Source organism: Pseudochaenichthys georgianus, unplaced genomic scaffold (assembly GCF_902827115.2).
Source record: "Pseudochaenichthys georgianus unplaced genomic scaffold, fPseGeo1.2 scaffold_427_arrow_ctg1, whole genome shotgun sequence".
Classification (NCBI taxonomy): domain Eukaryota; kingdom Metazoa; phylum Chordata; class Actinopteri; order Perciformes; family Channichthyidae; genus Pseudochaenichthys; species Pseudochaenichthys georgianus.
In genome coordinates this window covers 236735-252992 of record NW_027262992.1, presented here as the reverse complement: position 1 = coordinate 252992, position 16258 = coordinate 236735, and the positions used below count along the sequence as shown (strand labels likewise).

General features: G+C 40.2%; 1 protein-coding gene across 4 annotated transcripts in view; it reads left to right on the top strand.

The window, feature by feature from the left end:
- Positions 1 to 13179: 13179 nt before the first annotated feature.
- Positions 13180 to 16258, top strand: part of LOC117442425 (receptor-type tyrosine-protein phosphatase T-like) — a 134496-nt gene continuing 131417 nt past the window's right edge. For all 4 annotated transcript variants that reach the window (XM_071202415.1, XM_034078422.1, XM_034078420.1 and 1 more), the window contains exon 1: positions 13180 to 13298. In XM_071202415.1, coding sequence (XP_071058516.1) covers positions 13189 to 13298 — 110 coding nt within the window. In that variant the 5' untranslated portion in view covers positions 13180 to 13188. The remainder of the gene's footprint in view (positions 13299 to 16258) is intronic.

The following is a 16258-nucleotide window of genomic DNA, read 5'->3' as shown; positions in this document are numbered from 1 at the left end:
GGTAGGACAGCCTATTATTGCGAGGCCAAGTGGTTGTGAATGCTGCTGTCTGCAGAGACAGTCAGAGCAGTTTTACCTCTCCGATCGATATTTCATGTTCTTCTCCTGGGATGATTTTCCAGGAAAAATGAAGAATTGAAGACACTCTTCTTTCCATTCCCTTCCTACCTTGCGCGTATCTTTATTAAGTAAGAGATAATGTTCTGCGACGCGGTCATTATGGGGAAAAGAACACCGACAGGCTGATCAGGAGCCCGACGCGAAGCGGAGGGATCTAGATCGGCATGAAGGTGTTCTTTTCCCCATAATGACCAAGTCGCTGCACATTATCCCGCTTATTACATGGCCACATTCTCAACAAAGTAACGTTATGACTCCCAATATTAATTGAAATGCTTTTATGGATTTAGAAAATGATTTTATTGATTTAAAAAATAGTTGTATTGATTTAAATTGACATGCATCCGCGAAGAAAAATAGTCCGATGTTACTGTTTGAACTAACGTAGCAACGGCAGGAACTGCTTCGATAGCGTTTTTGAGGAGCTTTCTGATTACAGATTTGAAAACATCGCTGCTTGCTTTAAAAGTAGCACAATTCATTATGTCAAACCTTGGAAAGTATCTCGATATCCCTGCCCTGATGCCAAAGTAACTGCACACTGTATGTTTTGCCATTTGATGTATATGTCTGGACCGCTGCGTAAAAAGGAGGGTTTCTGCCCGTTACTTCTCCGCTGTTTTCTTGTCCCTCTTGTCTTTTTCTTTTCTTCACTGGGGACTCATCAGCCACTAACTATTACTCCAAATTACTGTGCTCTCCAAATATATTAAAATGAATGTTAAAACCCTCCATGTTGCTATCACACGACAGCGGAAAACTAAAGACAATCAGACAGTTTGCTTGCTTTTCAAACTGTAACATTTGAAAAACAGTGAGAGCGTCTCTTGTCAGTTTGAAAAGCCAACGGTAGGACCTGCTTGCGTTTTTGAGGAGCTTTTTGATTACAGATTTGAAAACATCGCTCCTTGCTTTAAAAGTAGCACAATTCATGATGTCAAACCTTGGAAAGTATCTAGATATCCCTGCCCTAATGACAAAGTAACTGGCAAGTGAATATGTGTCGCCGTTTGATGTCTATGTCTGGACCGCTGCGTAAAAAGGAGGGTTTCTGCCCCGTTACTTCTCCGCTGTTTTTCTTGTCCCAGTTCGAAAAGCAAACTGCATGCAGTTTGCTTTTCGGCCCAACTGTATACAGTTAAATCGACCGGACTTCTTTCTGAAGATGTGAGCGTCCTTAACAACGGTCAATAAGTCCTTGACAGCGGTCTGTCTGTTCGGTATTAACAACGTGTCACGTGTTCTGAATTGACCAATCAGAATCAAGTATTCAACTAAGCCATGTAATAAGCTCTTTTATACTACACATACAGATTACCAATGTTGTGTTATACCAGAATGCAGGTTTATTGTGCTTAAAAACAAACTATACAAATTTGTATTTTTGTAGTACTACCAAAACACACGAGAAGCACATTTCAGTTATTTTTCCAAAAACTCATTCATAATTTACTCTATGTTGGAGATGTACTACACTTTCTTTCAATTCAGGCAATATATTGCATTTTAAAACCATATTATTCTCCATCATCTTAATGTTTCTGGCTACAAAAATAGATTCCCTTGGCGTCATTGCCAATTATAAGGTTATAAGAGCAAGTGTTGACAAAGACCTTTTCATCTTGTGACACATACAGAGTATGATCTCAGGTAATTATGAGGACTTTTTGATCACTAGAGAAATGAAAAATGACTGAATATATTTCTATGATAAGTTCCAATGTTTGATGTTTTCAGTCTTATGAACATCTCACATCATAGAACGCTGTTGCTGTCAGCTAATGTCAATACTGACACTTAATAAGTAAGGGATAATGTGCTGCGACGCGGTCATTATGGGGAAAAGAACACCGACAGGCTGATCAGGAGCCCGACGCGAAGCGGAGGGATCTAGATCGGCATGAAGGTGTTCTTTTCCCCATAATGACCGCGTCGCTGCACATTATCCCGCTTATTACATGGCCACATTCTCAACAAAGTAACGTTATGACTCCCAATATTAATTGAAATGCTTTTATGGATTTAGAAAATGATTTTATTGATTTAAAAAATAGTTGTATGTATTGATTTAAATTGACATGCATCCGCGAAGAAAAATAGTCCGTTGTTACTGTTTGAACTAACGTAGCAACGGCAGGCTTCGATAGCGTTTTTGAGGAGCTTTTTGATTACAGATTTGAAAACATCGCTCCTTGCTTTAAAAGTAGCACAATTCATTATGTCAAACCTTGGAAAGTATCTAGATATCCCTGCCCTAATGACAAAGTAACTGGCAAGTGAATATGTGTCGCCGTTTGATGTCTATGTCTGGACCGCTGCGTAAAAAGGAGGGTTTCTGCCCGTTACTTCTCCGCAGTTTTTCTTGTCCCAGTTCCAAAAGCAAACTGCATGCAGTTTGCTTTTCGGCCCAACTGTATACAGTTCAATCGACCGGACTTCTTTCTGAAGATGTGAGCGTCCTTAACAACGGTCAATAAGTCCTTGACAGCGGTCTGTCTGTTCGGTATTAACAACGTGTCACGTGTTCTGAATTGACCAATCAGAATCGAGTATTCAACTAAGCCATGTAATAAAAACAATTAAAACAAGCTCTTTCATTAGACATAATATATATATAATTTAAGGCACCAGGTAAATTCATGTTTATTTTTAGATAGGACATAACAATTTGAATTAGACAAAGCTGAAAGCATACTAAGAGCCCAGACCTGGAAATATATCATTAAAAACTAAGAACTTTAATTTGTGTACTATGTGTAATTGCAATCTGCTTCCAAGCGTCTTTTTCTTTGGCCAATACTGGAGAGCAACCCATCTGGGTCTTCTTCCTATTCTACAAATAACAATGTTTCCCATACATCGACATACAAACCCCACAGATCCTCAACTCCGGTGTGTCTCACTCATTAAGGCAAAAACATCATTTTTCATGCACTGGTCAATTTCGATATTTTGTGCTATTTCGATTCCATAACATGTTTTCTTTCAGGCTTTTGGAAGGAAAATGTACAAAATACACATTTAGGTGTAACGTAACATAAAGTACCGCGACCGCTGTTTGCACCATAGGCGCTTTCACACCGCAGTACTTTCCCACAAAGGTTCATCAGAACTTAGTTCATGAGAACTCTTTAGTTCTCAAGCTTTTGTTGCCGTCAGTTATGGGGAGAGTAGGGGCTCAGAATACTGAAATCTGTATTGTTTCATCGTTTGTTCCTTCTAATTTTGTATTCTTTTCTAAACCACACACTGTTAATTACTCAACAATAACACACAATTATCCTTGTGTTTATTTATTTGTTTGATTAATAAACACAACTTGGAGTCCGTCAGGACCGAGGGTCGGAGCAGCTCATTTGCTTTAGAGAATATTACACCCGGAAGTAAGTATTCTCTCCGCTTCGCTTGACAAACCCCGTGATAGTCCTCAAGCTCTGTGATTGGATGTTTGAGTGTGCGCCGAGGGTTACACCGAGCGTGGAACAGCACTTTGAATTGGGATGGAACCACGGCAGACTGTCCAAAACTGGATTTGAACGGGTCCACCTCGTCCCCCCCTCCCCCACCCTGTCCCCAGAACTACACATGCTGGCTATTGTGTGTTTCACAACATGTTCTCTATCTATGGCACGTCTCTACTGGGAGTTGTAGTTTTAAAAGACGTTTTCATATTTCCCATAATAAGAAGTTGCCAGTATTAAACTGTGTACATCCCTGGAGGTTTAGGGGACAGGAAACACTCAAATGTAAAACATATCATTAATAAATGGGTGACAATTGCTTGTGCCCATTATGGGCAGTATTAATATATATACCCACATGCCAGCTAAGGTCAGAAGAGCTTTATTTAACAGCTGGTCTTATGTGTGTGACCCCTGTGATAACATTACATTACATTAATTGATAAGCCTGAAACATGCACTTGTCAAGGTTCAGAGGCACATTGTGCAAATATGGCAGTAGCCATCGATCATCTTAAGATAAGATATACTTTATTGATCCCAAGTTGGAAACATTTGCGTTACATCAGCATGTGTAACAGTTAAATATGCAGTGGTGTTTATTTATACATCATTTAGTATAATCACACAAATTCTGTGTTTTATATTTAATAATTCTGTTGTGTTCTTTACTTATTGAATGTTCAATACCTGACAAGGCCAGAGATGAAAAACTTGGGTCGCAGATTCCTCAACAGTGCATCACAAGACATCTATCAATATGTGTGTACCTCCACTAGGGCTGTGCGATTATGGCAAAAATCATAATCACGATTATTTGGGTCAATAATTGATATCACGATTATTTTGACGATTATTCATTGACCATTTATTGAACTTTAAAACAAATAATATTTTACCAATAAACAAGATCAACAAATATGTTGGAGCACACTTCCAAAACCATACTAAACATACATTATTAATATGATAAATAAAAATAAATTAGACCAAAATAAATTAAATCAAATATGATGCAGTGCACTGTCACAACCTTCTGAAAACTCCTTAACATATAGCCAACATTTTGGTAAAACATATTCATTATTCCACTCAGTTAAACGTTGAAGGCTGGCCAACCGTCATGGTCCAGAAGTAACAGGAAATAAATGTTGAACTACAATTTAAGACCAAATAAAAATGTTTAGGCCACCATGGCAAATGCTGGTAGGGCTGCTCACGTCATCTCTTAAAGATTTTTTGCAAGAAACACCAGCCTGTTTACATGGTCTGGTTTCAGAGATGAGCGCAGGCAGGTGACAAGCCACCTGGACTGAAGACCCTCAGCCACGCCCCGACACATGGGGTGACGCCGGCCAATCACAAAGCTTTGATGCGTTCAAGTGCATTATTCTGGCACAGGAAGATTATGTTACAGGACATTAACGATAAAACAGAATATTGTTGTTCTATTTTTAGACACATCTCGCGATCGACTGGTTGGGCACCCCTGGGCTAGACCATAGGTCTGTTGTGGTAGCAAAGTAGTCAGCTGAAGCCACATCTCTCTCAACTTCCCCACAGCATTTGTCATATAGTGCAGGCAGCGCAGACCTGCTGAAATAATACCGAGACGGCATCGCGTAACGCTTGTTCAATGTGTTGACACGTTGCTTAAAGCCCTGGTTGCTAACAGTGCTAACTGGGCACATATCTTTAGCGATGTGAAATGTAATGACACCTGTAATATCTCTGTGTCTCTGCGAGCTCGTCGCGTAGGCCGTTGCTCTGTACAATGTGTCCTGAATCGATGACTGTGATGATGTGGTGGATGAAGTCAAGCGGGTATCTGCTTTTTGTTGTATTATTGCCCGGTCGTATTGCACTTTGTGGTTGTATTTCAGATGATTAAAGAGATTGGTTGTGTTAGCGTGTGGTGCCAACACAACCTGGTAACAAATCCTGCACTGTACTTTGTTTTGCTCCACGTCGGACTCCTGAAAGCCAAATTACTTAACGAGTTGCTGCTCTTGTTCTGACCTCTTCGCTCGCGCTGAACACTCACAACACATGTCACTCCCACGTGGCCGAGTGGGCTTTTAGGGAGGGGCGAAAGCGCACCCAGCAAAATAATCGTATTTTGTCAATTATGCTGTTTTCATAATCGTCGCAAGCCATAATCGTAATCGCGATTAAAATACGATTAACTGCACAGCCCTAACCTCCACCATTAAACTGTCGTATTCTGCACATTTCTTATACCATCTACATACATCTTATAAGAGTATAATACATATGTATAATATCAGTTAAAATAAGTGCAAAAGGGTGTAAAAAGGTTCTCATGAAATAATTTTAGTTCTGGATTTCTTTGGTGTGAACGCAACATTTCGGAACTATATCGGAACTAAATTGGGAAAAGTACTGCGGTGTGAAAGCGCCTCGTGTAATCAAAGGTATCGTTCGAAAGCTCCGTCTCTCCTGCACAATCTCATCTGATCCAAATATGGTAATTTCCTTTGTATCAGCCACCAATCGTGAAAGCACAAAGGGGTCTTAAACCAAAAAACTAAATCTCAATGGCTGGTGTCAATTTCTGACAACATGATTCGTTCAGATGCGTCACGTGGTGTCAGGGTAGGATTTTCACGGCGGCCATGACGGCCATGGCCGTCGTAGCCCCTCGGTCTGGCCGTTATGCCCCACAAATAATTGTACGTCCTACGGCCACCATGGCCTGTGTGCCCCTGATACTGTTAACATCTCGAAGTTGCTTTAAAAGCGACATAACAGTGTTTTCTGAACTGCATTATGCTGCGTTCCCAACGGACGTGATGCGAATATTCTCATCACTCTAACCGCTGGAGTTTCACCACGGCTGTCAGCTGTGTTTACTCCTGTCATTCAAACAGGACGCGCTGGAGAGGGGGCGGGGCTTATTTCCATGTAAATACTGTGGAAACCAACTACGACAAAATAAACATATTTTACCGTGATTTAATTGTAATACATCAAAATGATGCCGAAGTAACTAAATACTGATACCGGTTAGTAAAACACATGAATTAATGCTTTGACAAGTCTGCAGACAAGCGAAAAACCTTTTAAAATGCGTGTTTTCTGAATGGATCAATCAGGCTAAACTAACCTGTAGCTGCTCCGTCCACACTCACAACAACGTCCTAAAGACAGAATTAAAGCAGCGATTGTATTCGCCATGACAGTCTGTGGTTTGTACATGTTTAATTTTTGTCCAGTTTCTGACCAGAGCTGTGAGGAGTTGATTAAAGAGACTCTCGTACACACGCACGCGCGCGCGCACACACACACTTCACTGTGCACTGCTGAATGATGTATGTGCAGAGTTTGACCCTTGAAGGCTGTTTCTTCTGCTCTGAAATGGAATATATTTGTTACATATTAATAGAATTTTTGATTTTTTGATTTGATTTTTGATTCTTGAATGGGAGAAGTAGTATATGGTAAACGTACAAAATACTAATTATTCAAAGTAAAGCATTTTATTGTATATACAGTAATACTAAGGAGGCATAGGCCTATATGATGATATCATGTTTGACATTTGTCATTCGTGTGTTTTTCTTATAAAAAAGTGAAGTTATTTATTTGTAAGCTCCAAATCCAAATGTTTCCCTAAATGGCCTTTGTGCCCTGGCATGTGGCCTTTGCGCCCTGAAAAAATGTGTAACACCAAAGGCCAAATGGCCTTGCCCCTAAAATGACGAAATTCTAAAACACTTCCTGGTTTAGCTTTCGCCGGAAATTTAAATCTCAAAATGGCAAAAGAACAGCGAAAGAAACGTTCACAGAGAAGACGACAACAAATGTCACTTGCACGAAGCAAGGTTAGACAACAAACGAATTATCCCTAACACGAAATACCTTCACGGAGTGCGTCGATGCGCAAGCTGTCATCCAGAGAACAGGAGGGTTTAGCTAGCGCCTCACTGCAATCTTTAAAGGTCGTTTTCTCAAAATGAGTTTTTTCTCATATTCTGAGTGAGAAATGTCCACTTCAGTAGCACTTGCATACATACAACTTTCCAGTTATATTCCTATCAATATTCTCAAGGCTTTTACAGAAGGGTTTGTTTATATATCATTCATGGCCTGAATTATATAACATGTTACAGTAGACCTAAACACATGGCGAAATTTGATATTTTAGAGCTGTTGACAGTATTCTCTGATTTATGGAGTGATAAAAAGAGATGTCCAAAATCCCTTCTGTAAAAACTTTTTTCTAATATGACTACAAAATGAAACAAGAATTTCGAATCTGACTTTATCCAATGTTCAGAATTGTGTTCCTGAAATGTATTAAAATATGCGCATATTTAATGAGACTATGGCTCATTTGCATGGGGGGGGGGGGGGTAGCGGTGCGGTGCCCCTACAAATAGAATCAAATGATGTGGGAAACACTGGATAATAATAATAAAAAATAATAGTACTTTTTTAATTTGAAATTTAAATTTCTTTTTAATAATCATCTTGCGACCCCCACTTTGGGAACCCCTGCTCTACATCATGGACGCGATACTTTTTCGTTAAAGTATTTGCTGTAATTTGACTGATTAATTTGTCATTTTTACCAACCCAAAACAACACTATGTGGTGAGGTATCAGATACTATACCTTAGTAAGGGTCAAATTCATCTGAAAATGTAAAGCAACATCCGGTTATTCATTTCCAAATAAAGACATTCACATGGCCAAACATATTATAAAGATATTAGCCTCCTACTGTTCCAACTTCCTATCTTTTTTGAGTCCTGATATGTGCCAAGAAAATAATCCCCCTGCCACCTGTACCAGTAACAAGACAGCAATATGGATCTATAAATTGTACACACTTAAGAGCCAGCTGTTAGCTGACAGCGACTATACAACAATAAACGAGGCCACGGTGTCCTCCATATTGTGTTTGTGCCAGTTGTCGATCAATCCTATTTTGCTGCAACCATTTGCTTCGTCTCAACTTGTACCCGCTTGTAATGGACGCAGGCGCATTAGATCACTCCCCCTCTGCACCAGTCAGAACCTGGTCACTGTTTGTCTGATAAGCTGAGGGGTTCCTGAGCCGGCCAATCACAGTGTTAAATGGAGCTGAACCCGTCACCAGATGGGGTTCTCCACTGTTACATCATGAACTGTTGAACCCAATCAGCATGTGGGCCGGTGAAGTGTGAACACACGGAGTCACACTGTAAGGTGTCAGGTGATACATATTGTGGATCAGTCAGGAGGGAAATTGAGGTTTAATACACCTGTGGGTGATTATCAGGGCATAGACTGCAGGGAAATGTATGAACTGGTCTCTCGCGTGATCGCTCGGGGCTCTCATGTTACAGTAATGTGCTTGACAGATACAGGCGACCTGAAGTTTGCACTGCTATACACCTCGGCTGATTACAGGGGCTTTCAGAAAGTGGGCAATGGTTATATTCTGATAGCTGTAATGGAGGCACAGACACTCATGGCTGATTGACTAAAAACAGGCCACTTCAATATCTTTGTAAATATGTATTAAATTAGATGTACATCAATACTATATTGATACAGCAGCTAAAACAAAAATAAATTAACTTATAATAATCAACATGTTTAAACACAAGAACAAAAAATGCAAAATCGCATTGAATTATGCCCGATACAGACAGACACCAATAGCTGCTCTAAGCTTATTTTTGCTTGACCTTCGTTTTTTTTCTTGGAGTGGCATTTGCTTCTGAAACAAGTAGAGTCAAGGTCAGTATCAGGTTCTGAACACTTGGTAGGATTACAGTGGTAATAGAAAGACTGACCTTACATCGACAATCAAGCTAGAAACTATGCTACCTTCAACGCAATGCATTCAAATCCTTTTTGTAGCCGAACACATTTCTGCACCAACAAATTAGTATATACTCAGCTTTGAGATATCGCTGCTCCTCCTAAACACTAAACAAAGAGTCGTATTTTTCTCTTCCAAAGTAGAAATAAAACATTCAGGAACAATTGAATATACCTGCAGGATATGCACTTTGTTGAGGTTTCAAAAAGTACAGCACTTAATTCTAATCTTCACTATTAAAATGTCTATTTGATGTCTAATTCCCATTGAAAAGAGTGTGTTTTCTCTCTACAGCGTAGGAAGGAGTGAGTGACATACTGTATATATTGTATTATTTATTTCAGAGATAATAGCAGCTTCCAGACGGGGGACGCTGTCCGTGATAGGGTTGCAAAGACGTTGAATGTGTTCCGATTTTTTTAAAGGAACATCTCGTGAAAACAGCCTTTGAGGACCGCGGCAACTTTTACTGAGCATGCCAAGGTTAGCTGTTGAAGCCGTTAGTTCAGTGGATTCAACTGCCAACCTTGTGTTGTTATTGCAGAGGGGGCAACGAGAGAGACAGGGGATTAAACAGAACTCCCACGCAACCGTATTACTCTATTAATCAGCTGTCTTTGTATATCAAGGTTTAACAAGAGGTTGCCTGGTGTCTGAGAGAGAACAGGTGCATGTATTTGACGGATCAGGGTCTTGAGCTTAAGGGTTTCTCTTCTTATTCTTTCTCATTTTCTCTGGCATGTCGGGTGTTTTCATATTTTATTTGATCAGTCTTCAGTGTACATCATTCACTCAGTCCTTCTTTTTCACTCCTACGCATCCCCTTTTCTTTCGTTCCAAACCTTTCTGGGTTCATTATTTATATGTTGCCTCTGCCTCCTTTGGTGCCCGTTTCCATTTTCTTACTTTACTCATATTTTGACTTTATCGTGGCGCTCACCTCCCTCCCTAATACTTTACGTTTGTATCTTGGGTTCATAAAAGTCGCCATGATTCATCGTCCCAAAAAGGGCAGCCGTTTTGTAAATAGTCAGATTTGTCTTTCTTTCTTCTGAAGAGCAACACATCTTGTAGACATCTTAACCATGACTAGGGTTGCTATATGATGCAACCTTCTGAAGACACAAGTGGCCTTTAAACAAGGGGTGTAGTAGGGACTTGTTTGTTGTAGCTTTGTTATTTGACTGCAGGGTGTTTGTGAATGAAACAGCAGCGCCTGTACAGCTTATCATCTCTTACACATCGCTCTGAAAACATTCAATACTTAGGTGTTCTTCTGTTGGTTAACTTAGATGTTCCTGAAGTATTAGTTTCCATGCATTCTCATACTCGATGATTGCGAAGGATTCTGTGTTGTTGAAATCTCATACATCAGTCGATCTTTGTTTGTTCAGCAGTAGTAACTTGTTACTCGCAAAACAAAAACATAACGTCGCTTCATACAATGTGAGTTGAATATAGTTGCATTGGCTCCCCTGAACTTGTAATGGACCAACCACTGCTGTTTAAAAAACTGTGCACAGCTTGAGATCTTCCCCCGGAAACTTGTCACATACGCCAAGTTTGTAATGCTGCGAATGCAAGGACTGTCATCATTTATTGAACCATGGTAGACCAAAGCGTCTACCATGGTTCATTTAACCATGGTCTACCATGGTTGACCATGGTAGACCATGGTAGACTGTGGTGCCATATCCCAACCATGGTGTGACCATGGTTGGGATATGGCACCACAGTCTACCATGGTAGAGCACTGATATAAACCATGGTCTACCATGGTCACAATAAACCATGCTCGACCATGGACATAAACCATGGTCCACCAGTACCATGGACATAAACCATGGTCCACCAGTACCATGGACATAAACCATGGTCCACCAGACTGGAAATAATATAAATTAATACAAGCTTTTCAATAGTTTCAAGCATTTCATCTTAAAATATTTGTATAGATCATGTTAATTGCACTTAATTTCATCTACAGTACACTGTCACTCTATAGTTGCACACACACTCATTAAATGCTCATTAAACAGTTGGTGAAAATGTAAAGACTATTTTATATACATTCATCAGGTGACGGTGCCTGCATGAGCCTCATTAGAATGATTGTCGACCATGGTTTCTGGAGACCATGGTTTCTTGAGACCATGGTTTCTGGAGATGACATTGTGACCATGGCAGGCTGACCGTGGTTGACCATGGTAGACCATGGTTTCTTCCCCATGGTACTGTGACCATCATGCTATTTTGTGGTCAACCATGGTATTACCATGGTTGGCAATGGAATACCATGGTGACCATGGTCAACCATGGTTACGTTTCGCAGGGGTGGGCTCAATTACCATCATTAATTGTACTATTATTTGAAGATACAGTGACTCAACTCGCAATCAATGCGTTGTAAATAGTAGATTAGTAAAACATATGCCAACGTTACAAATTAAAGAATTATGAAATGACCATTTGCCAACAAAGAAAACTTAGTTAGAAAAAAAAAAGTATGAACTTAACAGGCGGCCATATAGCTCACTTCGTACAGCTGGCAGGACATGAACTGAGGCCCAGTCCCTGCCTGCTGTGGGGGACGCAGGGTTCAAATCCGATCCCTTTGTAAACTAATCATTTGAAATAACTTACAAAAAAGCATTTCAGTCAAGTTTTAAAAATGAGGAATACTAAGCAGCAGGCAGAGCAGTTCCCCTCTCTGCATTCAGAGGTCACACATCTTTCTCCCCTTCCTTACTCCTTCAATGGCTTCACCTCCTCTCATGTAGTCTATTGACAGCCTTTACACCCACCCATACAGTGGAAGCACCACTCAAACCTGCTTGAATACATATTGTCCTTCTGATAAATCCACACTGCACACCAGCCTCACATTCTCCTTGCAAGTGTTGTTGTGCGTTCACCCTATTCAATGTTCAATGTGCATGTGTGGAGTTTAAACCGTCCTTGTATACCTTCTACATTCGTGCAATGTTTGTAAAAACCAACAAAAAACCTTGTAGCATGAACATTGTTGGCAATCTTATTTCTCTTCTTTCCGCATATTCTATCTCTTTATCTCTTAAGTCCTTTACTTTATGGACTGATTGCTTAATTTCCAAGTAAGGCATTTTTTTTCATTATCTTTTGTAGAGTCACATCCATGTTTGGGTCCGAGGAATGAAAGAAGTGCTGACGTTTTTAGGGCATTTGTATTTATTTTGAAACCGATGTATGGCTGCATTGCACTGTAAGTCTTAAATATCCTCACGGTGTGATTTCCCATCATGTTCAAGGATATAAAGCTTTCAGTCACTGAGATGAACTATTTTGATAAAAAATGAAATATTCACAAAAATGGACACAAAAGTCTTTAAAGAACACTTAAGAGAACTAGATGTCACCTTGCTTCTTTGAACTAAGCTCGTCTGTTCCTACACACATGTTTTCTTCGCATGTTCCTGACGTGTTCATCCATCTGCATGATGTCTACGAATCTTTGTATAAATAGAGTATCTTCACCTTGGGATCAGATGTGTCCGGTATGTTCGTGGCTAACATGTGTGTCTGTAAGAGAGTGTGTGTGTATCAAGGATGGCTACCATCTTCGGTGTGTTCTGTATGAGTGTGCGAACATGTGTTAGTGCATGTATTGTGTTTATGTGTGTCTGCTTTGCAAAATATGGTTTCCTATTCCAATGGGACGATGTGTGTGTATTTGTGTGTGTGTGTGACGGGCTGTGTGTATGTGTAGGTGCATCTACCCAGGACTCGGATGCGATGGAGCCGGAGAAGCAGGTGGACAGCACGGTGAAGATGGCCGGAGTGATCGCAGGGATCCTCATGTTCATCATCATCCTCCTCGGGGTCGTCCTCGCCTTCAAACGCAGGTAGGTGACAACCTGACACCAAGACGCACCATAACACTTCAGGATGTTATGCGTAGCATTTTATATAAAAGACTCCCGTAACCCAAAGACAAGAGAATTGGTAGTCTCTATTGCGCTGCGCTTTAATAAAAGTACTAGGGATAAATATATAAATAAAGAAATAATCTTGATAGCACTTTTCATACACAGGATATACTGTATTTCAAAGTGCTTCAAAAATGTGGCACACAACACAAGTCAAACAGAAATAGGATATTTAATTAAAAAAATTAAATAGGGTTAAACAACATATAACACACTCAGTCCACACAGCGGCGTGCGTTGAAAGCTTCACCATTCACTTTGAATGGGGTGACGTCACTTTTCGCCGAACTGCATTGTGGGAAGCGACACAGAGCTTTGCTCGCGTGGCTCGCTGCAAAAGTTGAGCAATGTTCAACTTTTGACGCCTCGGCAGAAGCGTCAGCCAATCGAATCATATGCCAGCACAAGCTCTAGCCAATCAAACCGCTGCTTGTGTGTCCGGGGCGGGAGATTCATGTGATTGGTTGTTGGTCGAGTTTCAGACACGCCCGCCAGCTAGCTTCAACGCACGCCACTGTGTGGACGGGCCGTTAGAATGACATAAGACACATTTAGTAAATATAAATAATAAAAGGAAATACATCGATAACTAATAATATAAACTAAATAAATGAATATATAAACAATTAAGTCAAACAAGTTCTACCAATAGAATGAGGATATTGAAATATATATAATATGTTTTCACAGAGGCTACCAATGATCTTTATGACCATGTTGTTATAGTTACTATTGTATAATATCATTTGTCGGTGAATAAAATGCTAAATGTAACATCTTTAAACCACAAGATCAAATCCATTGACAGACAGATAGATGTACATGTTAGGTGTCCTCATATTTGATATGCAGGTAGAAATGAGCCGCATCAGCAGATAGGCACGCAGAGGGAAACATGCTTCATTTTAAATGTATGTACAAGGGAGACAATATATCTGGAGCTGAAATCATTTTAACATTTAATAAATCAGATTGAATGAGAATTGCTGTGTCAGTCAACACAAACCCTTCGTTTAGATTAGTATTGAGAACAAGTCAAGTGTGTACTTTATATTTTCTAACCCTTTTAGCCAAAACAAGGCCAATATTAGAGGTTTAGATATTTGGAATATGTGTGATGTAACTTTGTTCCCAGACACACAGCGCTCTGGGTCTTTGATCACATGCACACTGGCTCGCCACCATCACCTGCCTTCCTTTACTTTCTCTAATTCTCTACATCACTTCATCCACCCCTCTCTGCATCACCTTCATAATGCTTATACATTTTGATTTGCTAGGAATCACATGTTTGATTTGTTTGTGTCATTCGTGTGGGTGTCAGTTTATACGTTCACATTGCTGAGAAATCAAAATGGAAGGAAAGGACAGTTATTTATTTTCTAATGCACAAAAATGTAATAAGCACACTTTGTTTGTGAAGGAGTTGAAGCGCACATGCTCCACAAAACAAAATGGAAGGCATGTGGATGTCTTGATCCGATTGCCCAAGGGGTTGAATGCTGAGTCTTTAATGGAACCGAATATCCAAATAAAAACGGTGGGGACTTGAAACATGTTTCATAAAGACTACACAAACATTTATGGCCATTCGATTCTGTACAATCTGCGTGTTAACATTTAGAAGTGCTCGTTGTGAGTGTGAGATTATTAAACTAGATCAATGTTGTAATCGCGGTAGAAGCTGGATCACTGCTGCATTGTCATGATACAGATACGATATACTTTATTGTCCCCGTAAGGAAATGTGTTCTGGACTCCGTCCTGCAGTTCCGCATACATGTACATATACAAACATGCACGAACAGTACTACAGTGAGGGAAACTATCGAGTACCTTATTGCTAGTCAGACTGCAAAATTACATCCATCTCAAGTGAGCAAAAAGGAGGACGGAGAGGCAGGAAGGGCAACAGGTCAGTTAGCAATGCTAATCAGAGGCTAACTGCCACGGCTATATCCCAAACACCAGGAGGACACTGACAGAGCAGAGAGCCGGAACATGCAAGGAGTTAGGTATGGGTAGAGACTTCAGAAGAGGGTGCTGGTGATAATATAAGAGAGAAGAAGAAGAAGAAGCAAGAAAGGCAGGAAGTATGAAAATGTATGATGTCGGAAAATGATGAGAAATGAAACTTAGCAGCGCTGGTTAACCTCAGGGTCGAATGGATATGCTAACTGCATGCTAACCAGAATAACAGGGCATAATGTACATACACATGCCAATTAGAGGGCAACCACCACCAGAGTAGGACGAGGACGCAGTTGAGATGCTGCTCGGATGTTATCATTAACTCAAGCTAACTCAGGCTATCATTTAGGCTGAACGTTCGTGTACAATTCAAATAGAAACATTCAGCATCTATGAAAGTATAAAAGACAGATAGAAAGAAAGCCAAGCAGATATAGAGAAGGTCATACTGTAGCTTGAGGATAAACATATATTATGATGACATTAAAAGTAAGTTGCAAGAAGGAAATATCCAATCTTGAAGATGATAGTATGGAGACCAGAAGAGTACGGAAGACGATGATGCTCAGAGAAAGAAAACTGATAAAAGTCATGCAGACAAATAGATTCGGACAGTGGGAGGTTTACCATATCATAGACCGCTTTCCAGGTCATCTATATTTCATCCCACACACTGAAGCCAGTTGTCCGAGTCAACGAAAAGTGTTGTTTAAATTGAAAGTGTCTTACATGCCTTTCAGAGTCCATTAACTATGCTGCGACAAAACGTTGTCGTGAAGTGAGCACGCACAACTGTCCCATGAATCTTTCAGAACGCCGATACATGTGTTCCAAATGGACTTTGTTTCTCACGAAAAGCCAGGGGGGTGTTGCTAATAACGCGATGTAAAAGTGAATAACGCCGG